At 49.8% G+C, this 26,236-nt stretch overlaps 1 protein-coding gene and 1 long non-coding RNA gene across 6 annotated transcripts in view; one reads left to right on the plus strand and one right to left on the minus strand.

Annotated features, from left to right (window-relative positions):
* LOC105464166 (XK related 5) overlaps positions 1-25,802 on the plus strand; it is a 30,360-nt gene extending 4,558 nt beyond the window's left edge. For 2 of the 5 annotated variants that reach the window (XM_071068666.1, XM_071068665.1), the window contains exons 3-7: positions 5,183-5,367; positions 6,947-7,156; positions 8,616-8,785; positions 14,915-15,026; positions 18,745-25,802. In XM_071068666.1, coding sequence (XP_070924767.1) covers positions 5,183-5,367; positions 6,947-7,156; positions 8,616-8,785; positions 14,915-15,026; positions 18,745-19,880 — 1,813 coding nt within the window. In that variant the 3' untranslated portion in view covers positions 19,881-25,802. The remainder of the gene's footprint in view (positions 1-5,182; positions 5,368-6,946; positions 7,157-8,615; positions 8,786-14,914; positions 15,027-18,744) is intronic. The other 3 variants (XR_011607284.1, XR_011607285.1, XR_976679.3) reach the window with 3 other exon arrangements.
* On the minus strand, positions 9,089-11,353 carry LOC139355945 (uncharacterized). Its single transcript, XR_011607289.1, has 3 exons — positions 11,238-11,353; positions 10,173-10,273; positions 9,089-9,205 (listed from the first exon to the last, which is right to left on the minus strand). It is a non-coding gene; the product is annotated as an uncharacterized lncRNA (long non-coding RNA).
* Positions 25,803-26,236: the final 434 nt, after the last annotated feature.

Below are 26,236 nucleotides of genomic sequence, written 5' to 3' on the forward strand. Positions count from 1 at the left end.
GTGGCTCACGCCTGTAATCCCAGCATTTTGGGAGGCCGAGGCAGGTGGATCACGAGGTCAGGAGATCAAGACCATCCTGGCTAACACTGAAACCCCGTCTCTACTAAAAATTCAAAAAAATGAAAAATAAAAAAAAATTAGCCGGGCTTGGTGGCTCAGAGATAAGAAGACAAGCATGCTCAGTATCACAGCTACTGTTTAATATTGTGTTGGAGGGTATATACCTAATGTATAAGGAAACTGAAGGAAATAAGATCATGTAACTAGCAGAAGGGAAGAGTGAGACACTCATCCTCTGCAGATGATTATATGCTTGTCTACCTGTCACAATCAACCTTGTCAAGCTGATAAAATAGTTGAAAAGGCAGCCGGGCGCGGTGTCTCATGCCTATAATCCCAGCACTTTGGGAGGCTGAGACAGGCAGATCATGAGGTCAGGAGATCGAGACCATCCTGGCTAACATGGTGAAACCCCGTCTCTACTAAAAATACAAAAATTTAGCCAGGTGTGGTGGCGGGCGCCTGTAGTCCCAGCTACACGGTAGGCTGAGGCAGGAGAATGGTGTGAACCTGGGACGCAGAGCTTGCAGTGAGCCGAGATGGCGCCAGTGGACTCCAGCCTGGGCGACAGAGCAAGACTCCCTCTCAAAAAAAAAAAAAAAAAAAGCAAGGATTTGGCCTGGTGTGATGGCTCACACGTGTAATCCCAGTGCTTTAGGAGGTGGAGGCAGGTTGATCTCTTGAGGCCAGGGATTCTACACCAGCCTGGCCAACATGGTTGAAACCCCATTTCTACTAAAAATAGAAAAAATAGCCAGGCTTGGTCACTCACACCTGTAATGCCACCTACTCAGGAGGCTGAGGCATGAGAATCACTAGAACCTGGGAAGCAGAGGTTACAGTGAGCTGAGATTGTGCCACTGCACTCCAGCCTTGGCAACAGAATGAGACTCTGTCTTAAATAAATAAATAAATAAATAAATAAATAAATGCAAGAATTTAAGCCATAAGTGTATTCTTTTTAACGTTCCCAATAATACATACTATGTTAATTTTAAGTCTGACTCTGTTCAAGAGAACCTAACATTGGTGACTACTTATTTAAACAAAGACAATTACTTTTTCCACTTAGGTTTTTTACTTCCACTTTAATACTGTACATTACCAACATCTTTTTCACCTTTCTTTTTAAGCCCATTTGTAAACTCAGCCTGAGATGACAGAAGAATGCCTATCTCATCCTTCGCGTGCATCTTGGTTTAGCAATTTTTCTTTAGTGAAAATTCAAGGTTCTCAAAGGCAAAGTTAAGGTAAACTCTAAAGACATGTAAGACAAGTTCAGCATAAATGGGTAGAGATTTAATGTTTAAAAGTATATAAAATATAGCCCTAGTGCTGGAGGGCCGAGTCGCCTCAGGATCCCTCGAGTGAGGCTTGAAGGATGCTGCGAGTTCCGTCAATGTAGGGAGGGAACAGGCATTTCTGACACAGAAAGCTGCAGCCGCTGGTGCAAAGACATAGATGCGTTCCAAAAGTGGTGTGTTTAGGAAATTAGGAGAAGTTTATTGAGACTAGAGGGTAAGAATTTCCTAGATGGCAGGAATGCGGTGGGAGATAAACAGGCTGGACTGTGAAGAAACTTTTCTACTGGGATAAGGGGTTTGGATTTGATCCTCAGGCATTGGAGACCTGTTGACAGGGTTTGAGCAAAGGAATAATATGGGCAAATAAGCCTGTAGACAGATGGCGCCAGGGACAATAAAATGGAACAGAGTTGGTAGGGACACGGTCCAGGCGGGCATCCAGAAATCCAGGCAAGAGCTGATAAGGACCTGGAATGACGCAGTGACTGTGAGGACAGATGTCGGATACCATCTCATAGGACCTAGTGACCAAACCCCCATGCTCTCCATCCTGCCTCAGCTTTCACCCCAGCTTCCCTAGTGGCTGTCCAGGGGTCTCAGCCTGAATTTCTCCCTCTGCAATGGGTTCGAGACATGTCGTTTCAGAAAACCGGGCTAGTCACGTTCCCACTGGTCCTCTGTTTCTTACAAGGGTAGCCCCACGACTCAGCCTCCCCTGCCTCCCCCACCTTACCAAGCACCAGATATTCGCTATTCCTAGACATGGACCTTCATTTCAGTGCCTTGTACCCTGTGCCGCTGATCCCAGACACTCCTTTAGGCTGTTCCTACCATCTACTTGTCCAGAGTTTGCCTGTCCTCCTCTTCCAGGAAGCTTTCCCTGACCACCTTATTCTCTCTCCCTGTGACTCTGATTCCACCACTACCCAAGCCACTCATTTTGATACTTTTGATACATTTCTTCCTCTTTTAAGCTTTTCACATTTGTATGTTTTCTTTCCACGCTGAATCTTAAGTTTCTAAAAGACATCTTTCATTTCTCTCTTTTTTTTTTTTTTTTTTTTTTTTTGTGAGAATCTTCTTGCTCTGTCACCCAGGCTGGAGTGCAGTGACATAATTATGGCTCACTTGCACCCTTGACCTTCTGGGCTCAAGTGATCCTCCTACCTCAGCCTCCTGAGTAGCTGGTACTACAGGCACCCACCACTATCCTAGCTAATTTTTTTGTTTGTTTTGTAGACATGGGATCTCCTTATGTTGCCAGGGCTGGTCTCAAACTCCTAAGCTCAAGCAATCCTCCTGCCTCGGCCTCCCAAAAAGCTGGGATTCATTTATCTTACTTCTCCTGTGGTCTGTAGTAGGTGGGCTTTTCAAAGCCCAAGAAAAACGCATATTGAACAAACAAAGGTTTTCTGGAAGAGCAAGAAGAGGAAACTGCCCCGTGTCAGGAACAAATGATTTGAGAGTGAAAAGAAAAACACTGCCTGCCCTCATGGTTACATTTTTTAGTGTCATATGTTTTTTTAACATTAAGTTTATGTCGGGAATCAAGACACAGTAAGAAATGGGTTCACTCCAGGATTCCAAATCATGAAAAAGGAAAGTTGTTTTTCTTGGACATCCGTCCTAGGATCTCAGCACCATGAATAAAGCCATTTGCAAGAGGACTCCCCGAATCTTCGGCTCTGGACGTAGAAATGTTTGCCAACCACCAGGGTCCAGCTTGTCACCTGCCGGTCAGAGCCTTAGGGGTCTCTAGAGGGAGTTTTGCAGGTGACCTTCCAGATGCATCCAGCTTTGGCTTCGGGAGCTGATACGTTGAAGGGACCTCTAGTTCTTAACTTGGACGAGACAGGGAAGCAGAATCTGGTGGGTTTGCTGGGCGCCAGGCTCGTGTGCAGGCGGCTGTGGTCGTCTCCTTGTTGCTGCTGCTGGGTAGACCCAGAGAGGAATTGGTGGGTGGTGGTGAAATCTCATCCCCAGGCGAGACTCGAAGTCAGAGCCCGCAGGTGCGGCTGGGGAGTGGCTTCGTCCTCGTCATGGGTTCTATGTGGCTCTTCAGGTTGTAAGGACGGTGGCCTGTGCCACTTTCTACTCATGAGATGAAGTTTCCAATAAAGGTGTCTGGCATAGGCTCGTGGGAAACAGAATGAAGCGAGGACATGTTCTGACTTCTTTCTCTGGTGCTTGATTCCTTTTCCGAGAGCCTAGGAGGGCCACCCAGGCTGGGTGAGCCGATGTGTCCCCGTGGCCCTGGGCCACCCCATCCTGTAATCCACAGTGCAGACATCGGCAGCTCTCTCTGCTGCCCGGTTCTTGCTGGTGTCCCACCCTTGCTGGTGTCCCGTTAGTATCCAGACCCCTTAGTGGGAACAGTCCCCAGGGTGCTGTCCTTGGCCTCTGCTGTCTTCACACAGTCTCTTCTGGCCACTTCCAGTCCCTCAACCACAACTGGTCATCCAGGTCTCTCCTTATGGGGGCTCCAGCCATCCTCACATTCCTCACTGCTGAAAACAATCATATTGTAGCCAATCCAGCACTCCTCACCTGGCTTGATTCCGTCAGTAGCACCACCATTTCCAAGTCACTTAGGTCTGAAACCTCAAAGCCACTGCAACTTCCCTCATCTTCCCTGTTCAGTCATCAAATCCTGATCTCCAACCCCACTATTCTCTGCACCTGCTCCCCACTTTCCGTTCCTAAGACTCCCTTCTCACTTACCCTTCACTAATTACTGCTAGAAGTATTCTGTTAGTTCTATTTCCTCCTGATGTCCCTATTCCCTGTTCATACATACACACACTATATGCGTGCACACACACACTCACATTGCACATGCTACACATTCACATTGCACATGCTACACATGCACACTGCACACATACATGAATATACACACATGCACCTGCATGCACACACATATATACACTGTACATATGCATGCACATAATGCATATATACATATGCACGTTTTGCACACTTGCACACACACATGCATACATGCACATGCAGATACATGTAACACACACAAGCACATATACACCACATGTGTGTGCACACATATACAGCACATGCACTATGCACACACACATACATAGACACACAAATCCATACACATTCATCTCATACCCCAAATAGTACATATACTTCTGCCAAATTCATTTTTCCAGAGCAAAATCCAAACCCCGTAGCCTGAGGTTCAGGCCCCTGATCTGCTTCACTGGGACCAACCCCATCAGCCTCCAAGCTCCGCATGGTGCTCCAGCCACACGGACCTCTGGCCACCCCCCAGCAAAGCCCCCAGATCCTTCTTCCCTGTCTGCTCTTCATGTGCCCCAGGTTTAGCAGCCCAGAGTTCTACATTCTGTGAGGATGAGGACGAGAGCTTTTCATCTTTTTGTCCTCCAAAGAGATGACAACACAGTACCTTGCAACAAACATCTGTCAATAAATGAATTTCCATCCCAAGAGGGTCCGGGGAGGGACTCAGGTCAGGGTGATTGCTGAGCCTCACAGAGCTGGCAGCCTGAGTTCCCTGGCCATGCAGCCGCTGCAGCTCAAAGAGCCCCCGAGTCAGGTACTGGGGTACCAGACGTGGGGAGAGTGTGGCCTGGCTGAGCACCATGGGACTCAGGGAACTGACATAGAATTGGCGTCTGCTTGCAGTCAGTGCCCGGCAGCAGACTAACTAGTAATCTAGGTGACTAGTAAGGGCATAGGATATTGCTTAGCATGTGGTATGTCTCTAAATGAAAGCTGGTCCTATTGAAGCTGACCGCAGTCTGGCTCCAGGTCACGTGCCCTCCGCTGTTCCCTAGGCACTGGGACGCTGTGCTGACCGCTCTGCAGAAGGAACAGGAGGCTCCCCATCGAGGCTGGCTGCAGCTGCAGGAGGCCGACCTGTCGGCCCTTCGACTGTTGGAGGCCCTGCTGCAGACTGGACCCCACCTGCTGCTTCAGACATATGTTTTTCTAGCCTCAGGCTTCACAGATATTGTGCCAGGTGAGTAACTTTCACCACAGAACACAGACTGGCAGCCGAAGGGGGACAGGAACGTGAACCTCTTTAGCAAAACCCTCCCTTCGAGATTTCCTCTGCTTAGGAGCATTAGGGCACCTTGAGCTCACTAGCCCAAGATGATGCTTAAAACTGGCTTTTGCTGGTGCACTGAGTTTACAGAGAGTTGGCTCCCTTCTTTCTTAAGGGTCATGTTCTAAAGTCAGCCCATAAGATAGAAAGTGCCCATAATCAAAATCACCCTGAAAATGCCTTGGAAAGACTGCCTCTCCATAAACCCAATGCACATGTTTTTCTTCTATCTTTAGTCATTAGAGTAATTCTTGGCCAGGCACAACACTCACACCTGTAGTCCCAGCACTTTGGGAAGCTGAGGTGGGCGGATTGCTTGAGCCCAGGAGCTCAAGACCAGCCTGGCGAAAACCCATCTGTACCAAAAAATACAGAAATTAGCCAGGCATGGTGGTGTGCAGTTGTAGTCCCAGCTATTCATGAGGCTGAGGTGGGAGCATCAGTTGAGGCCAGGAGTTTGAGGCTGCAGTGAGCCGTGTTGCACCACTGCACTCCAGTCCAGGTGACAGAGTGAGACCCTGAGAAAGAAAAAGAAAGAAAGAGAGAAAGAGAGAGAGAGAGAGAGAGAGAGAGGGAGAGAGGGAGGGAGGGAGGGAGGGAGGGAGGAAGGAAGGAAGGAAGGAAGGAAGGAAGGAAGGAAGGAAGGAAGGAAGGAAGGAAGGAAGGAAGGAAGGAAGGAAAGAAAAATACTTCTTTACAAAGCCAGAGGTTTATGCCTCCAAAGCCATGTGGAAACTGAGAACAACTCAGGCCCCAGCAATATTTGTCTCCAGCTCCCACTCATTTCAGGCCATTCACATTGTCATTATGTCTCTCCCTGTTTCTCTCAGTTGCTTCTTGTTTCCTTCTCCCTCTCCCTCCTGCTATCCCCTTTTCTCCCCTCCCCTTCCCTCCCCTCCCCTTCTCTCTCTCCCCACCTCTCCCCTTCCATCTTCACCTCTCCCTTCCTCTTTGCTGAGTGTCCACAATTGCATACGCGTAAATTAAATGCATCACATACATGACTGTCCTGTCCTTCCATCCATCTTTATCAAAGAGCCTGACACCATTGGATGTTTTGGTTCTTTTATTAAACCTCCGTCATATGGATCAAACAGCAAAGTACATTTGGGGTGGAGCCATGTTCAGAGCCTTGTAGAATCAGCTTTGTTATACACAACGGGCTTAGAGGATCAGGAAGTGGGACGTTTTTCTTAAAGGGCATAGAAAGAAAGAGTCCAGCCCATTTGCTGGGAAGAGCATTTAGTACATTGTGCAGTGGAAATATTTCCTGCATATCCCCGTTTCTTCCTGAATATAGACATGTGTATTTGGACACAGAGTTGTTATGTTACCTGTTAGTCAAGGTGGTGGGTTAGTGATACCCTCTGTACAGCTAGGCTTTAACAAGAGGTTACACATCCCATTAAAGAAATGCTGTGAGTAAATCTTCTCAAGGTACTATCACTTCGGAACCTTGAAAACATACCACGTCTTTCTGCTTCCCTTGCAGGGGTGAGCACCCTGTTCTCCTGGTCCTCACTCTCCTGGGCACTGGTGTCCTACACTCGCTTCATGGGCTTCATGAAGCCAGGCCACCTGGCCGTGCCATGGGCCGCCCTCTTCTGCCAACAGCTCTGGAGGATGGGCATGTTGGGAACCCGTGTGCTGAGTCTGGTTCTGTTCTACAAAGCCTACCACGTTTGGGTTTTGGTGGTTGCAGGTGAGCTGAGCTAACGATCTGGTCATCTGTTGCTGCATAAAAAACCAACCCAGAAATGAAGGTCTCAGGAACAACCACTTATGATCCTCAATCCCAGGCCTGCAGGCTGACTGGGCTCTCTGCTGAATGGATCTTGCTTGGGGGGCCTCAGAGATGGCAGTGGGGTAGCAGGTGTTCGGATTCATAGGGAGCCTTGACAGGAATTAGCAGCTGAGAATGCCAATGGAGAGGAACTGGGAACTGCTAGTCTTCTGTAAAAATAGGCTCAGCGTTGCTTCTGCTGTATTCTGCTGGTCAAAGCAACCACAGCCAGCCCAGATTCAAGAGCATGGAGGTCTAGACTGCAGCTCCCGATGAGTACACATCCAGAGCAGGAAGGAAAATGTACTAGCTCTCTTGGGAGATCCTCAGCTTAGACATCCCAGCCCTCAAAACTCCCAGCTAAATCTGGAGCAGAGAACTTCTCAGAAGACTGTTCTGTGTGATAGGCCGAAATCTTTTATATAGAAAAACTGTGAGTCAAACAGGAGGGAGGTACAAGGTCCCACCTGCCTCACCTGATATAAAAATATACAGTATATATGTGATACCGCACATAGCCTCCAAAAGTGCACCATTTCCTTTGAATGCTGAATCTTGGACATCTCCTCTGTTGCAAATAGGACAGCTCCACTAAATCCAAGCCCTCCCTCCTCCCTCAGTCTAGGCACACACAATATGAATGGCAATGACAGAGAGTCTATCTGGCTCTGGAGGCTCCCTGAATAGGGCCTGTGTGTCCCTGCCAAGGAGAGCTGTCATCTCTGGTCATCAGTGAATATATTCTGCAAGAAGGAACGGTGTACTCTTGTTTTAAGAGAATTGGAGACATTAAGAAATATTTGGCTCTTGGGTCTAGATCAAACATTAAATACAGTTATTGGCAGAAAAGATAATTTTTTTGAAAAAAAAAAACCATGCTTTGAGAGATTAGCTATTTTGTTATTCTTTTTTAAAAAATTCAGCTTGAAATCCAGAATGATTTTTTCATCTTAAAATACGGGAATAAAAATGAGAGCTGCGCCACTGAGAGTTCTTTCCTTTGGATGTGGAGGTTTTCAACTCTTGTAACAATTTTAAAATAATTGGCAGTCAGTTTTATAACTGCCTCTTTAAACACTTTCTGGAATGAAAAGGGCATAGGTATACAATATTTGGCAAGTGTTATTGAAGCTAGTCTTTCTTTGGTCATCTTCGAATTAGGTCAGATACCTTTATAAGAATAAAATGGGATAATACATGCAAAGACAAACTGCGTTGGTTTTCTGTCCCCCTCAAACCTCTTCTGGGTTTTGATGTCTCTTCTTGGCTGCTGAGTCAAATGTGGTCGGAGAGGCTTCCAGCCCCTGGTCTCTGTGTCCTTGCTTGTCCCCCCATCTCCCCATGTGGACCCTGACATCTGCACCTGGATTCTCTGCAGGTGCCCACTGGCTGGTGATGACATTCTGGCTCGTCGCCCAGCAGAGTGACATCATCGACAGCACCTGCCACTGGAGGCTGTTCAACCTGCTCGTGGGGGCCGTGTACATCCTCTGCTACCTCAGCTTCTGGGACAGCCCTTCCAGAAACAGGATGGTCACATTCTACATGGCAAGTGTCATCCTAACTTTTACAGTGTATACAGCAAGTGGGGTGTGTATGGGTGTGTGTGGGGGGTGTGTTTGTGTGTGCACCAGTGCACACCTATCTCTTGAAGAAGGAATAGCTTAGTTTAAGAAAAATACTTAAAGAAATTATAGTCTTGAACAGAGATGACAGGTTTTGAAAATAGTAACCCAATCTCCAGTTGTGGCCCCGCATTCAATGTGGCAACAACTGAGGCATATTTGGTGATGTCTTCTCCACATCAGCCCACCTGCTGAATATCATATACTCAATGTCTTTGTTAATCAACTCCATTTTTATTAGGTGTTTATGATTAACATCCAGGCATAGCCCTAGAGAGTATCAGAAACACAAAAGTGGCCTCATACTTCTTCAGATTGCTTTGAGGGCAGTAGAGATTTCTTCCTATTAAAAAAAATTATAATACTTGGAAAGTAAGTAGGTACCCAAATAACTAAAATCAGATAGAATGTGGCAAGGTGCCAAGAGAGAAAAAAAAATGTCTGGGACTCATAGGAGTAGCTGCCAGCATCACCTCTCATCGGGATGACCAGAGACTTTCAGATGGACAGTGGAGATTGAGCTGGATTATAATGGGAAAAGGAGAGAAAATACAACCACGTAGGTGGGGGCATGGGTTTTGGAGTCAGAAAACTTGCACTGGAGCCCAGCTCTCCTGACTGCTACCAGCACCTGGCTTCAGCCAAGAATTTAAACTGTCTGAACCTACTTCTTCACGCACTCTAGGAATAAATAAGTCACCCTCTCAGTGTTCCTATGAAGATTAAATAAGATTTACATACTTTGCAGGGTTCCTATAAAGACCAAATAAAACAATATACATAAGTAGCTGGCACAAAATAACCCATAAATTGTGGCCATTAGTAACATGAAAAGGTGAGACTTTTGAGGGAGGAGTCAGGCATTCCAGGGTAGAGACCTGGGTGAAGATAAAGGCAGGATGCAGCTGCCGTCCAGGAAAGGGGAGCGTCCTGGACACCTGCTGATTTTGGGACCCATAAAGCACAGCAACCTCATAGGCTATGGAGCCAGACAGAGCTCACAGGACTTGTGACATTGGACACATTACTGAGCCTCACCAACCTCAGCTTCCACAGCTGAGCACCGAGCATAACAGCATGTGTGTTGTAGATAGGTTCACATGCGACGGGGTCCAGGTCATGCATGAGCAGCCTCCCAACCCACATGATCCCCATGTGGACAAAGTGGAATCTTGATTTTCTCAGCCAATTTGCTGCAGTGACTTATTCATAGGTGGACATCCCGTCTGCCAACGCCCAGAGAAGCAGGAGTTCAATAAGGAGGAGTTGACACCTGCCGCCTTGTTTGCTTGCATTTGTCACATCCTCACCTCAGTCGCCACGTCATCTCCCAGGAGTTTGAGGGCTGTTACAGAAGGAAAGAAAGCAAATCCTTCTTTCTTCCCAGCTGTCTCATACAGTCACTAGATCACTGAGTCAAGAGCGATTAAACAGTAAAAACAGAAATCAGGCACCATTACATTCGGAATGAGATCTACCACAGTGGCACGAGTGTCCTTATCTCTCTCCCTGTGCACAAACCCATCCAGGCCAGGCAGTCCCAGCCCGGTGGCTTGGATCCCAGCAGCATGTGGTGGGGAACATGGGCCTTAGGACTTGGTGCCCAACCAGCTAGGGCTTGATACCAGGATCTTTCAGTTCTGAACTGTATGAGAGTCATCGGGGCTCCCCTGACCCCCACACCCAGTTTTTTTGCATCTCTGAAATAACCATTTCAGATTGCTAGGATTGATAAGATGATGGATAGAAAGCCAAGAGTCTGGTGCCTGGCACAGGTAGATAGATGTAGATGCTCTGAAAGATAAATAAATAATTTACAATAAATGAAAGAGACACTGGGAGCAAGAAAGGAGAGAAAGAAGGAAAGGAGGAAGGAAGGAGGGAAAGAAGGAAGGAAGGAAGGAAGGAAGGAAGGAAGGAAGGAAGGAAGGAAGGAAGGAAGGAAGGAAGGAAAGGGAAGAGGAAGGAAGGAATGAAAGGGAAGAGGAAGGAAGTGGAGAGTAAAGATGGCCAATATCACCATAAAGAGTAGGCCGGGCGTGGTGGCTCACGCCTGTAATCCCAGCACTTTGGGAGGCCGAGGTGGGCGGATCACAAGGTCAGGAGATCGAGACCATGGTGAAACCCCGTCTCTACTAAAAATAGAAAAAATTAGCCGGGCGCAGGGGCAGGCGCCTGTAGTCCCAGCTACTCGGGAGGCTGAGGCAGGAGAATGGCGTGAACCCGGGAGGCGGAGCTTGCAGTGAGCCGAGATTGCGCCACTGCACTCCAGCCTGGGCGACAGAGCGAGACTCCGTCTCAAAAAAAAAAAAAAAAAAAAAAAAAAAGAGGTGAAATAACAAATAACTCCCAGGATAACCTGTTAAACTACTGACATTTCGAGAGTGCCTGCCAGTCACATTCTGAGGTGGGGCTGCAACCAGGAAACTGAAGAAAAGGCAGAGATGACAGGTGGGCATTCTCACCGCACACTGCACCACGCACACTGCCCAGGCCTGAGTCTGGGCCCCTCCCTGTGCCAAGTGGTGCTGGGCAACCCTGGCTCTGTGACATGGGCCATTCAGAGCACACGGCAGCCTCTCCCTGTGTTCCTCAATACCCCCAGCTAATCTCCATTGATCCAATGTGGCTGAGTGGCCAGCGCCTGAAGCCAGTACCTCTGGGCAGGTTAGCGATGCCCAGACTGTGATCTTGGAAGCCTGAGGCCACACTGCAGTGGACACACTGGGGCACCACTCCCTGAGATGGGCACCCTGCTGGCACAGACCCGTGCTGCCATTCGAAAGCATTACCTTCTGCAGAGGGTGCCGGGCCCCTCGCAGCCCCAGCCCTTGAGACAGCAGCTCACAGAGGAAAGAGGCTGCCAAAGCCCAGGCCCTGGGTGGGCCCTGGAAGAAGCTGCAGTTCCTGTCTGGAAGCCCCAGCCTTGGGCAGCGCAGCCCAGGGCCAACCCAAGGATCACCCACCTATGTTGAACCTATTCCTGGGCCACTGGAGAGTGTACCACCCCCACATCCCTTCAAGTAAGAACATAAGGTGTTTTGTTTTGGCTTTTGGTTTTTTTTGAGACAGAGCTCGCCCTGTTGCCCAGGCTGGAATGCAGCAGCGCCATCACAGCTCACTGAAGCCTGTGTCTTCTAGGCTCAAGTGATCCTCCCACCTCAGCCTCCCAAGTCACTGGGATCACAGGCACATATCACTATGCCTGGTTAATTGTTACACTTTTTCGTAGGGCCCTTAACCAACAGGCCACCACCTGGCAGGGGTTCAGGAGGTTTCTGCTGGAAGGGTCTGGCAGGGAATGGGGACTGGGGACTGGGGACTGGGGGCTGGGGGCCTCCAGTGCAGCCGGGCATCAGCCCTGCTGGTTGTCAGTGGCACTCAGGGGGGCTTTTCTGCAGTGGAGATCCCCAGGCTCCCCCTCAGAGATTCTGGCTCAGTAGGTCTGAATGGGACCTGGGAATCCGTGTCTGGAGACAGCCGCAGGTGACACTATGACCGGCCTAGCTCAGGAGCTACTCACCTGTCCTCACCTCCTGCGCAGAGGCGGGAGCAGGCCTCTCGGTCATTTCTGAACGTGATATAAGACCCGGTCTCACTTCTTTCACCCATCACGGGTTTATCCACATCAGCACACATTCAGCTTCCTCCTGTGCTGAGAATGGAGTTCGACACCACAGTGTGAGAGTGTCATGCCTCAGTGGCCACAAAGACATAAGCAAATCCATGCAGCCACTGTGATCAGAGAAGTGACGCTATCCAGACTCCACAGGACACAAGAGGCAGAGCCTGGGAAAGTCAGGGAAGGGTTTACAGAGGGGACTTCCACGAGGTGCTGTGTGGTGAGCGAGGTTCACCTGAAGGAAAGTGTGGAAGGGGGCTAGGACGTTTCAGGCAAAGCTGCAGAAGACCCTGGAGTGTGTGGAAATCCACAGGAAAGTGAGTGCGTGCACGTCAGAGGTGAACAAAGCCCTGCACTCGTTAAAAGCAATGAAAACAGACTGCACTGAGTCTATCGCCACAGGGAAGACAGCCCCACATGAACTGAACCCACCTTCAGGTTGTGCAGAGGTGACTGGGGACTTAAAAGGGACAAAAAAGGAGGAAGGCGGAGGAACATCAACGGGCTTGGGCAGAGACAGGGAGGTGGAAATTTACAAAAAGCAGGAAAGTGGGATCGTAAATGGGAGCGTGCCGTCCGCGTTTGTTCATTGGCGCTTGTCCCTTGTTAGGAACAGAAACAAATTTCTCATTTCTTTATGACAGGAGGCAAGAGTCAGTCCTGTTAGAGCAATGCACCCACCAGGCTTGGAGTCTGTATTTAAATAGATGGCTCTTGGGTCCTTGAGAAGACAGTTCTAGGTAATGAAGAGGTGTATCTCAGAGCACAGCGAACCGATTTGCAATTGCAAGCTTTCTAAAGTAACTGCTCGGAAAGGAAGTCCAGAGTCCTATCCGCCCAGCACCAAGTTGTGGCTGGAACAAACGGTACATTCTCCTGGCAGCATTACGCTTTCTTAGGCAGGAACTTAAAGGAGACTGAGGTCGGCATCGTAGGGGTGAGGCCTTGAGCCGCTGGAAACTCTGTCAGTGTTTGTTCAAGTCTCTCGGTGTGGGGAGGTGAGGGGCATCATATGTGCTGAGTCTGGAGTTCTCGTTGGCCAGGGTTGAAGACTCATGGAAAAGAAGGCTCAGAGGATCCTGACTGGAGTTTGGTTGAGGAAACACTCTTTGTCAGTGGAATGACATTTGAGGAGAGCATGCTGGAAGATGACCCCAGAAAGGAAAATTGGGGCTAACTGGCAAACAGGACCATCTGCTCTGTTGAGAAGTAGGGACTGGATCCTGAAGTTAAGGGGGGCTGTTTCGAGGTGCACTGGGGAGGAATGGCAAGGTGCAGTCTCTGGGTGAAGCAGGTTGCCCCGACATTGGTGTGGAGGAGAGATTTCAGAGAGAGAATGAAGATAGGGGTTGCCTAGACAGAAGGCATGGGGGGCCAGAACCACGAAAATGGTGGGAAAGACAGGAGGCAGGTGGTGGAGTTGGGACACATGTAAGGCTCTGAACCACCAGAACCACACAGCTGAGGAGTGGGGAAAGAAAGGCGCCTTCTGTACTGGCTGCTGGCCAAGGCCTTTAGTACAAAAACCCTGCCCATTGCGCCCAGAGGGACTGGGAGAATGGACATTCGTAGGATTACGAAGCAGCTCCTCATCATTTTTTTATTTATCTAATTCATTGAATTTTTGAGAGTGAAAAATGAAGCCAATGAATAACCCTGGCAAATATTTAAAGAGTTTTAGCAAATCAGTATATAATTTAAGTGTTATTTTTAAATAAATAACATACACAGTATTTAAATATAGTGTCTTTGAATTACATCGAGTTTGTTTACTTATTTTAATGAAGATATATATTTTTATATTTAAAAATTGGAAAGCAAAGTTAATAAGCCGACCCAGGCGGGATACAAACAGCCTTCTGGACCATCTGCCATTTTGACCAGCTGCAGCCGCGGGGCCAAGCTCCTTTGTCAGCCTGCGAGCTCCCGTCTCCTGCTGCCACCTGGTGGCCGCAAGGCGAATTTACCTGGTCGCTGCAAAGCAATTATTTTAAGGAACCAAAATCCTAAAGTTGTTAGAAAGTTTGTGATCCTAGCTCCCTGGAATTCAGTGGCATCATGAGCTCTGCAGCTGCCTTTAATTACAACACTAACGTGTGCCTGCAGTTAGCGTGAGGACGGAGAAATATGCAAAGTAGAAAATAAAAGCTTCCTCTCAGCCCAGACTGACTCTAAAGATGGCCCCACAGCCATTTGAGGGATGCCCTTACATTTCCTGGGCCTTTATGATTCTGCAGACACTTTAATGAGCCACTCTGAAAGGTCTCAGTGGGACACAGCCCTGCTCCTGGGCAGGCCCCAACAGCCTGGGGTCTCCAGTGGGCACTCAGGATGGAGGGGAGAGGGAGCCGCTGCAGACTCACGGGATGGGGTGGTCCCTGGGTGGTCTGCACCTGACGAGGTGTGGTGCCTCTCCCCTGGGTCCCGCAGGTCATGCTGTTGGAGAACATCATCCTGTTGCTGTTGGCCACCGACTTTCTCCAGGGGGCATCGTGGACCAGCCTGCAGACCATAGCTGGGGTCCTGTCTGGATTTCTGATTGGTAAGCCCCAATGTTGCCTTCTTATCTGCATCCCCTCCCCAACCTATTTTTTTTTTACAATGGGCTCAAAGGGCAGGAAACTGAGTTCAGATGTGGTTAACTGGAGATCAAGGAACCAGGCTCACTGCACTGTGGGTAGCAGAGCCGTCCCCATCAGAGCATGAGACACTGAGCTCAGCCTCATCTGCCTTGCGATTGTGCTCAGAACCTCACGCAAAGCTGGGGCTGTCCCTCTCTACCCTAAAGCCCCCGTCCTCCCCAGAGTTTCCTGCAGGGTTGAGGACATGACCTCCCTCTGCCCTCCCACCTTGGGGAGCTCCTCACATCCTCCTGACATGGCACCCCCTGCAGCCCATAGGCAAGCACCCCGGGAGGTGGGTGCCCTAGCAGTGGAGGAGAGGAAGGTGAGGCACAGAGGAGGTCGAGTCCCCAAAAGATCCGATGGTTTGTAACAGATGGAGCTGAGATTCAAGGCCTGCTCCAATGCAGGCCTCAGCACAGGCCTGGCAGCTGTAATCAGCCATGTTTTATGAATGCATGGCCCAAGCTCTGTGCCATGCCCACAGTGATGACCTCGCTTCCCAGATTGGCATGAGCTCCGCAGGGATTTCACCCCCTACTTGAAAGGTGTGGACACCAGCCTCCGCTCCCAGCACAGCAGGCTTCCACTACTCTCACTTTCAGGCCTGCGGTGGGACCGTCAAGGCCAGCAACCGCACATTTCACATGGGGCCTCGCGCTTCTGCAACACAGGCCAGGACAAAGATTCCCCAGTCCTCTGCAACAACTCCTGCCCTCACTCCAGAGCCTGCTGTCTGTCACCCCCACTCTGAAGAGGTGCCTGGAAGTGGCCTCGGGTTCTTTTCTTGCTCACAGCAGCCGGGGGTTGGACGTGGCCTGTGTGAGTGGCCTGGACCTGGGAAGGAATGACCTGGACACAAAGCACTTAGTGAGATGCAGGGGCTATTCACGGGTTGGAGAAGGGTCAGACGCTGTGGCCTTGTAACAAGCGTCTGAGAGCCACAGACCACCCTGGGTTTCAGCTCTGTCCTTCTTCACGAAACGTCATGGCTCCTCACTTGTTCCAGCTTCAGGTAGCTGAGACAACCCCTTCTTTTTCAAATCAAACTTTTTAGAAAATTGTAGTTTTAAGAAATAATACAGAGAGGCCGGGCGCAGTGGCTCACACCTGTAATCCCAGCACTTTGGGAGGCCGAGGCGGGCAGATCACGAGATCAGGAGAGTGAGACCACAGTGAAACCCTGTCTCTACTAAAAATACAAAAAATTAGCTGGGCGTGGCGGCGGGCACCTGTAGTCCCAGCTACTGGGGAGGCTGAGGCAGGAGAATGGCGTGAACCCAGGAGGCGGAGCTTGCAGTGAGCCGAGATCGCACCGCTGCACTCCAGCCTGGGTGACAGAGCAAGACTCCGTCTCAAAAAAAAAATAATAATAATAATACAGAGAATTCCCTGTACCCATTACCGGGTTTTCCCCCAGTAGTAACATCTCGCAAAACAGTGGTACAACATCACAGCCAGGATCTCAACATAGTACAGTCAAGGTGCAGGGAGAACCCTTCCATTGCCACAAGGACCCTTCCTATTGCCTCATTCCTCTCGCCCCTGCCACCTCCTCCCCTCCTGGCCACCATCCATCTGTTCTCTGTTTCTGTTATTCTGTCACGTGGAGAATGCTGTGTGAAAGTACCACACAGTGCGTGGCCCCCTGGGGATCGGTCTTGTTCACTCGGCAGAGCTCTCTGGAGAGGCTCCCAGGTTGCTGTGTGGCAGCGGTTCCTTGCTTTTTATGACTGAGTCGCATCCCATGGCTTGGACGGACCACAGCTTGTTTCACCATCGACCCATGGATGGGCATCTGGTTTGTCTTTTCTGAAATAATCATTTGAATAGCAGAGCATTGCTTTCTAAGCTGTGTGTGTGGATAAATGGCCTATGGGAAACTGAGGACATCAGGCTGCCCAGGTGAGAAGCACCCCTCTCACCACATTGCATGGTAGTCTGGGTGTTCCTGGCATATTTCAAGCAATCCTTCCTTCAGGAAGGGGCCACATGATACTTGGAACAAAGGGGCCTTGCCAGCTGGGAGGTCTAACAACTCTTCTGGATTTTCCAGTTCACGGGAGGTATAGCTGAGTCCTGGGGGCACAGTGTGGCGGGAGAGAAAAACGTCCCCTCATCTGCTTTCTGGATTTTAACACTGATTCAAAAAAGATGTCCCGCACCGCTCCAAAAACCTGTCACAGTCCTGGGAGTGGACGCCTGGTTCCCTTCCGGTTCCACTCCAGTGAGAAGACATTTTCACAGCCAGTATGCTGGCCCACGGCACAGCAGGAGGGCAGTGAGTAGGGAGCCCAAAGCCGCGGGCAGCACCCAGCACCCAGGTGGCCGCCGGCTCAGAACCACGTCTGCCGCTCCTCCTCTGGCCTCTGATGGAGCTTCCAGTCCCCTGGCTCCCCGGCTGACCCTTGGGAATCTTCGGCGGGAAGACTGAACACAAATTATAGTCCAAGGAGCACGAGCTTGCATCCAGGCTCCTCCCCTTTTCCTTCCATCCTGTGACCAACCTTCATTGCATACCAGCTGCGTGCCAGCCTGGGGATGCCACCAAGAACCCCCGGACCGCATGGCCTCTGGAAAGTCTGTGTTCACTGAATAAGTATGCCCAGGACTTCTGTGGTCAGGGGCCTTTGTTCATCTCTCCTGGCCTTGGGTGGCTGCTTGTACAAGAAGGATGACAATATGTCCCTCACCGGGCAATTGTGAGAGTTCAAAACAGGGCAGACATTGGCTGAGCAGGGCCTACTGCAGAGGGGGCGCTGCACACGGAGGCATTCCATCTCTCTTGCCCAAGTTTGAGCCTGGCCACTAACCAGCTGCTTGACCCGGACCTCCCAGTCCCCTAAGACAAGAGAGGATTGGGGGGTGGGGGGTGTGCTTCCGGCGGTCTTTCTAGCTCCCTCATGCTGCAGTCTCCTGGCCTCAGGCATTACTTCAGGTTTTGTGCTGTTTATAATGAGCACCCTGAAACCAGGCTCTTTATCCAGTACAACAGGAAACTGGAAATAACGTGGGAGGCTTACTGGAATGCTCTGTTAAAGAAATTATTGCAGCAGTCAACACTTCTGATCAAAATAAATTAAACTGACAACAATGTGATTAAGATGTTTATGCACAAAGGAAGTATTGTTGTTGTTCATGGAAATTCCTTGATATGGGGTTTTTGATGAATCTGATTAACCTCTGTTTAGGTCTTACTTGTTTTTGAGGTTATTTCTTACACCTTCCCTTCCCCCTGCTTTGTAACCCATCAACCACTGTATTGACAGTTGAATTTGGAGTGTATGGTCCAGTTACTTGAATGCATATTTCTACCAAACGTTTTGTACCTGTGTGTACACTCACACGCACACACATGTAGATGACTCAACTGGAGCTGCCCTCAAGACAAAAGCATAGAATCAATCGGATTGAAGCCTTGTTATTCGTGTTTAAGTCTAGAAATATTTGCAGCTTATAGAAGCTGGAACCTACTTAAATTCCCCCAAAATATCCAGTTCTGAGGCTCCAACAAGAGTCCTATTTTGGATCCCAAATTATCTTGCTCTACACAAAAGAGCCAGAACCTGAAACTGCACACCACAGGGAGGATGCAGACTTCAAAGAACATAACCTTGTGGTCTTTTTGTTCTTTTTCAGGCAGTGTCTCGCTGGTAATTTATTACAGCCTGTTGCATCCAAAATCCACAGATATCTGGCAGGGCTGCCTAAGGAAGTCCTGTGGCATTGCAGGAGGTGATAAAACAGAGAGAGGAGCTTCTCCCCGGGCTGCAGCTCTAGCTGGGAAGAGAACCGAGAGCTCAGGCTCATGCCAAGGGGCAAGTTATGAGCTAACCATGTTAGGGAAGCCCCCTACCCCTGAGCAGGTCCCCCCAGAGGCTGGGCTGGGGACCCAGGTTGCTGTGGAGGACTCCTTACTCAGTCATCACCACTGGCTGTGGGTGAAACTTGCCCTAAAAACAGGAAATGTGTCTAAGATCAATGCCGCCTTCGGAGATGCCAGTCCTGTCTACTGTCCACCTGCGTGGGGGTTGAGTCAACAGGACGACCCGCAGAGGACGGCCCTGTCCGCCCAGCAAGAGCTCCCATCCTCATCCCGTGACCCCTCAACCTTAGAGAACAGCTCTGCATTTGAAGGTGTCCCTAAAGCAGAGGCCGACCCATTGGAAACCTCAAGTTACGTATCTTTTGCCAGCAATCAGCAGGATGAGGCACCTAGCCAGAACCCAGCAGCCACGCAGAGGGTGGGCACCCCAAAGGAAGGAGCCGACGCTGTTTCTGGGACACAGGGGAAGGGGACGGGTGGGGAGCCAAGAGGAGGGGAAGGACAGCAGAGTTCCACATTGTACTTCAGCGCCACTGCAGAAGTGGCCACATCCTCACAAGAAGGCAGCCCAGCTACTCTGCAAACAGCCCACTCTGGAAGGAGTCTGGGAAAGAGCTGCCCTACCCAGCCTGCATCACCCCAGCCAGTGGTCAAGCCCTTCCCCGTCACCATGGCTGACATTAGCCCCATCCTAGGCACAGGCCCCTGCAGCGGCTTCTGCCCCAGTGCAGGCTTCCCTGAAAGAACCCTCAGTATCTCAGAGCTGGAGGAGCCGCAGGAGCCCACAAGGGACCAAAGTCACCATGCAGCTGTTGGTGTGTGGATGTCGTTGCCACAGCTGAGGACTGCCCATGAGCCCTGCCTCACGTCCACCCCTAAGTCTGAGTCTATCCAAAGGGACTGCAGCTGCAGGGAACAGATGAAGCAAGAGCCGAGTTTTTTCATCTGACCACAGTCACGGTGGGATAAGACAACAGGCTGACAAGCCGAGCTGGTCATTTGGTGCAGTGAGAAGAGAAATCCCACTTCTGACACCTGTGTCCTTGGGCACATTACTGTCACCTCTGAATCTCCATCTGCATCCCTGAAAAATGAGGAAACAGGGCTGGACGACTTCTCAGATTCGCTGTAAACATCACAGACCCCACCCATGCATAGCAGAGACTCTAACACACTGTGGAGGAGGAGAAAGAGATTCCAGTCAAAATTGCCTGCTGCCTTTTATGAGCTATAGGTTCCCCTGTTTTATCTTTTTGCTGTGGCTTCTTGGAAACACAAAGGTAAAACCCAGATTCCTGTTTTATTCGGGGTTCTTGTTACAATTAGCTTTGCCTCACACTTAGTGGTTATGAATCTCATTTTCATATATTCTAACTGCATTATGTTATGAAATCTCCTGGTAAGATAATGTGAATGCTTTCTGGGAGTAGATAAGGACTATGTGCTTGTAATAACTAACATAACTGAAAATGCAAACATCATTCTAAGATTCCCGTATCTTTTGGTTAGGGGACAATATTAGAGCCCTAAAAAGGAAGAGTAGACACTTAGCTCAGCCTCCCCCATGCTAAGGGCACATGCACACATTTTCTGCAATTCGCTCTGACCATCAGTATCCTCCTGGCCAGCCGCATAAATGTATTTTTTTGTGAAATGTGCAGCTCCCCTTCTTGCAGGCTGGCCAGCCAGCAGTTCCCTTCCAGCCCCCACTGCTGCTTTCCAGCCCATCTCCTTTATCTCCAAGCTTTGTTCCCACCTCCATTCGATGTGAGACACTATCCGTGATTTAAGCCCATCCAACAAGAAGGGAGCAAACGTCCGTTCCTCTCGCACTCTCCTTCTCTCTGACTCCTCCACTTTAACGTGTTCTTTGTGGCTAGGTATTTCCATCATTTCTTTAAGCCTTGCTTTGTAGCTGATTAAGGAAGTCCAGTCATAAACCATCAAAGAGAAAGGCACACAGAGAGCTGGATGCTATTTGGGGATGGGTATTTTTGTTTTGTTTTGTTTTGTTTTGTTTCATTTGTTTATTTGTCGAGACAGGACCTCTCTGTCACCCAGGCTGGACTTCAGTGGCACGATCAGGGCTCACTGCAGCCTCAACCTCCAGGGCTTAAGCAATCCTCTTGCCTCAGCCTCTCGAGTAGGTGGGACTTCTCACAGGTGGGCACCATGCCCGGTTACTTTTTTGTATTTTTTGTAGAGACAGGTTCTTGCCATGTTGCACAGGCTGGTCTCCGACTCCTGAGCTCATGCGATCTGCCCACCTCGGCCTCCCAAAGTACTGAGATTACAGGCGTGAGCCACTGTGCCCAGCCAGAATGGGTAGTTTTTATTCTCTCCAAACACCTCTAGATTAGGGGATAATATTAGAGTTCTAAAAAGGAATAGTAGAATAACTTAGCTCAGCCTGACACATACTAAGGGAATGTGCACACACTTTCTGCAATAAGCTCTCAGACCATCAGCATCCTCCTGGCCAGTCACATAAGCCAATCAGGGATGGTAGACAAGTGGCTACAAACTTTCCATACCACAGGTGAAGATAACAAGAGTTTGGGTTGCATGCAGGGACTCACACCGGTAATCCCAGCACTTTGAGAGGCTGAGGCAGGAAGATCACTTGAGGCCAGAAGTTCGAGACCAGCCTGGGCAATGTAGTGAGACCCCGTCACTACTAAAAATACAAAAATTATCCTGGTATGGTGGCACACACCTGTATTCCCAGCTACTCAAGAGGCTGAGGCACGAGAATCAGTTGAACTGGGAGGTGGAGGTTGCAGTGAGTTGAGATCACACCACAGCATTCCAGCCTGGGTGACAGAGCAAGACTCTATCTAAAAAGAAAAAAAAAGTTTGTTAAGAGAACAAAATCATTCATAGTTCCATTCACTGTGCTATCCCAGCATCTCAGTCCTTCCTCCATGCAGTCTCTCAACAGCATGAATTCACTAACGAGGGGGGCTGTAGACATGAATTTTGGCTTGAGTGCATATCCTGGTTCAACGGCATTTGTGTTATGGGGTAAAAGTAAGGGTGGGATATGGGGAATTTACTCATTCTTTTCCAACTTTCTAGCCCTTGAATAGCCTGAAAAGCTAGAAATACTCTTCATTCATTCATTCCTTTAAGGAGTATTATTTGAGTATGACAGGCACTGAGTATGCAGAAATCAAGGCATGTACTTGCTGTTCGAGGCCCTGTGGACCGACATGGGCTTCTCCTCACTTCATGCTTCCAGAAAGCGTATTGCCCGGTGATGAAAAGGATCATAAAATATACATTTATTAGAGAGGACTAATAAATGGACACTTCATTCAAAAATGCTTGCTGGGCACCTACTGGATGCTAGTCATTAGGATCACAGAGCCACACAGAAGAGATGTGACAGGTGCCCACAGCGTCGGTGGGAGAAGCAGGTGAGAGCTTTATGGAGTCCCCTCTGAGACGGCTGCAGGAACCCACAGCAGGTCAGCCTAACAGGGACATGATTGTCATCTTCCAGGACCCAACACCGTTCTGTAGAGGAGAGATTCTATTTTCTTCCTACGGTTTCTTATGAGCCATGAAGAAACTCCTCAGGGTTCCGGATAGGATTTTAAGACAGAGTTACCCAAAGGCGGGCAAGGCTGTCCCTGGAGATGAGTGCACAAAGCCAGAACAGCCCCTTAGTGCAGTGACTAAGAAGGAACCTCGAGGACTAGAAGATGCAGCTGAAAGTAACTTTCCAGGTCCTGACCTGGAGCGTCAGTGGCTGGGTATGGGCAGCAAAAAGGCACAGCAGGTGGAGACTTTAAGGTCTGTTCCAGGACATTTTCCATTTTTTTTTTTTTTTTTGAGATGGAGTTTCACTCTTGTTGCCCAGGCTGGAATGCAGTGATGCAATCTCGACTCACTGCAACCTCCGCCTCCTGGGTTCAAGTGATTCTCTTGCCTCAGCCTCCTAAGTAGCTGAGATTACAGGCACCCACCACCATGCCTGGCAATTATTTATTTATTTATTTATTAGAGATGGTGTTTCATCATTTTGGCCAGGCTGGTCTCGAACTCCTGACCTCAGGTGATCCACCCACCTCAGCCTCCCAATGTGCTGGAATTACAGTCATGAGCCACTGTGCCTAGCCCATTTTCTATTATTGAGAAGAAGGGAAGAGCCGGAGAATGAAAACCAGTGCATCGGGAGAGACCTAAAGATAAGCACGTTGGCTCCCGCCCTCATGGAGCCTCTACGGATCAGGTTTTGCAATTATCCAAAATAACCAGCCTTGAGTATCTATGACGCTTCACCCCAGGAGACCTCATGCCTCTGCCCGTGGAAGGACACAGAGGACCTCAGTGGGGATGGATGAAGGCCCTTCTTCTTGTCACCAGCTCCCAGGACTGAATACTCACTGCTGTCTTGGGTAGAAGGGACTGGGTGGTGCACTGGACCTCACTAGCCGCCATCTGGATCTTTGCGGCTGGGCCAATGGAGCACGACCATGACATTTGGAGACAGCCATGCTAATGCCCTTCAGACAAAGACCACCAGGAATCCCCTGTAACTGACCCACTTGGGTTTATGACTCTTCTCAGCCACGAAGCACGCACGCTGTGGGGGACTGTGGGACCGCTCAGTGAAAGGAGGTTGGAAAGGACTTATAGGCTTTGGACTTTGCTGGGTGAATCTGGGGAGGGTCTAGGGAAGCAGGGCCTACTCAAGGTTGGGGGCAATGTATCACAGTCAATTGCATCTGTAGGGAGGGACTCGAGCATAAAGCTGCCATGGGTAAAGAAGCAGTCATCACTCATTTAGGGGGAAAGGGGAGCCTGGTGTTTTGTGGTTGCATGGTGACCTTTGGACTTGCTGTGTCATGGTCTCTGGTGGCTGCGTCAGAGGCTGGTGTCCTGTGAGAAGCTTTGTGGCCAACAGGAGCACACCAGGGCCATCCTGTAAGCATCAGACCAGGTCCCAGAGTTCAGGGACTGCTCTTTTCTCTATCAGAATGTTAGTGGTGGCTTTGTAGACGTTTGTTAGCCTAAATATTATCTATTGGATCACAACCAAAACTAACTTTTCCTGAGTCCCAGCAGCGGGTCGCTCATCCTCCAGCTATGTCTGGACCGGAGTTTGCATTTCAGCCCATCCCGTCCTTAGTGCAGAATGGACCTCACGTAGACCGGCTGCATTTGTCCACAGCATACACTGACGTCCGGAGACAGTGGAAACAGCCATGTCTGTCACAGAAGCCCAAGGTCACACATCCGTGACCCACCTGTCCAGGGGCAAGGCTGAACCAGTGCAGATAGCCAGGTGCTCCTCACAGGCCCGCAGGAAGGACAGGGGCTGGCCCTGCCCATGCTGTGCCGCTTCCAGTGCATGAGAAGCTCCTGCTTGAGTCACTGCATCTGTAGGAGAAAGGTACGACCTGGGGAGGCAAAGCCATACTCACGGGGGAACTCTCCAAGTCCACAGTGAGCAGGGCGCAGATTCTCCCCGTATTTCCACCCACTCACCCTCCATCCCCACCCACTCACCCTCCATCCCCACCCACTCACCCTCCATCCCCACCCACTCACTCTTGTCCCCACCCACTCACCCTGCATCCCCTACCCCCACTAGGTCCTTTCCAGCCTCCCCCCGCATAAAACTGTGCGCCCTTAAAGATCGCTCCTCGCCTCAGGGACTCCTCCCTCCACTCGTCCGCTGTGTCTGCCCTGACTTGGTGCTGCACAGATCCATCCTCAAGCACACACCAGGGTATTTGTGGGCCGCTCTCCTGGGCTGCAGTCTTCCCCTGTCTCTGTCTCCTCTTCTGATGCTTCTTCCTCAGGAGGTGGCCGTCACCCACAACTTCACAATGGCATTTCCCCTCAGAGCATTTATCCTCCGTCTGCTACGGCAGCTACCAGGTCACTTCTGTTCATTTTTTAAGTCCACGTCACTTCCCTCTTGTCCCGTGCAGGTCCCCCTCCTATGCCCTACGCTGCAGACTGCACGGCACTGCTGTCTCTACCAAAAGCAGGGAACCTCTGCTATCCAGGACCTGTGGAAAATTAGCCTTGATTTAAATGAATGTTTCCATACCGATTATAAGCTCCTTAGGGCAGGAAATTTTGTTCAACTCTCTGTCCCCTTGAGACCCCGCTTGATAAATGGCTCATGGCAAGCACTCTTACCGTGGAATTCGATTTCCAGGCTTTTCTGAATGACTCAGGATTTTACCTCCAGAAGCAAAGCTTCTGAACACCCATTTTGTAGGCGGGTCTTTGTGGAAACATTTTCAGTCCTTCCCTGTCCTCCATAGCGGAGGACTCTGATAGCTCAGAACATGGCTGCTTCTCTCTTTCCTGTGCAAAGGAGCTGTTTACAAAGTGAAGAGTAGAGTTAGGAAACCCAGGAGGGATGGCAGAGCGCTCCGCCTGCGGCTGCAGCCCTGAGGGTGGGCGTGGGGCTACAGTCGGCCCCAAAGACACTGCTTGCCACCCTTGGTCCCCCGTATCTGAGCTGTGCTATTGGTAAGGACTGCAGCCAACCCCCAGTGACCTGGCAGGAGACGATACGTGTCCTGCCCCTCTGCTAGGACCACCAGCGTTGGCCAGACCCTACCGGAAGCCAACGACTTGGAGTCTCCACGCAGTCTATAAAAACCAGCTCCCATGGCCTCGGGCAGGGCGAAGAGTCAGTCCGGAGGGGAGAACTGAAGACAACTGGCACCGCTACCACGCTGAGATGCCTCGGGGACTTGTCTTACTCACTGCCGAGCACTTGGCCCCTGCATCAAATGGCCCCCAAGCTGTGGTCTTTTAAAATATATGTGTCCACTTCTCACAGTTCCCTCTCTCTTCATGCATATGAAAATAAAACTATGTTGTGTATCTAGGACTTAGATTCTGGCCTGCTGGTGACTGTCTTTCTGTGGCCTTTGCAGGCGCATCAACATAATTCCTTGCAGTCACTTCTGTTAAGAAGCAGAAAGGTAAGAACAGAAATTTTACATCTTCTGTCTCCCTCTGACAACAGAAGAAAGCCTAGAAAAAAATATAATTTTGAGACCCTTTTGCAGTTATCCTATACAACGGAGCAGCGCCACTGAAGAAGAACCAGCCACGCCTCCCAATTGAATTATGTTCACTTTTTAAAGGTGGATCTATTAACAGCATAAACAGCAGATTGAACAGCATAAAAGCTCATGGGCATAAGACAGCAAGCATGCATTTTCCACTGGGGTCTGCATGTCATCTGAGCGGGCTGTGGCTCCAGCACCTCTGCTCACATCCCAGGCTTCCGGGCAGTGGCCAGGCTGGAGGCAGGGGTCAGAAGTT

The sequence above is a fragment of the Macaca nemestrina genome, chromosome 8 (genome assembly GCF_043159975.1).
Source record: "Macaca nemestrina isolate mMacNem1 chromosome 8, mMacNem.hap1, whole genome shotgun sequence".
Taxonomy (NCBI): Eukaryota; Metazoa; Chordata; class Mammalia; order Primates; family Cercopithecidae; genus Macaca; species Macaca nemestrina.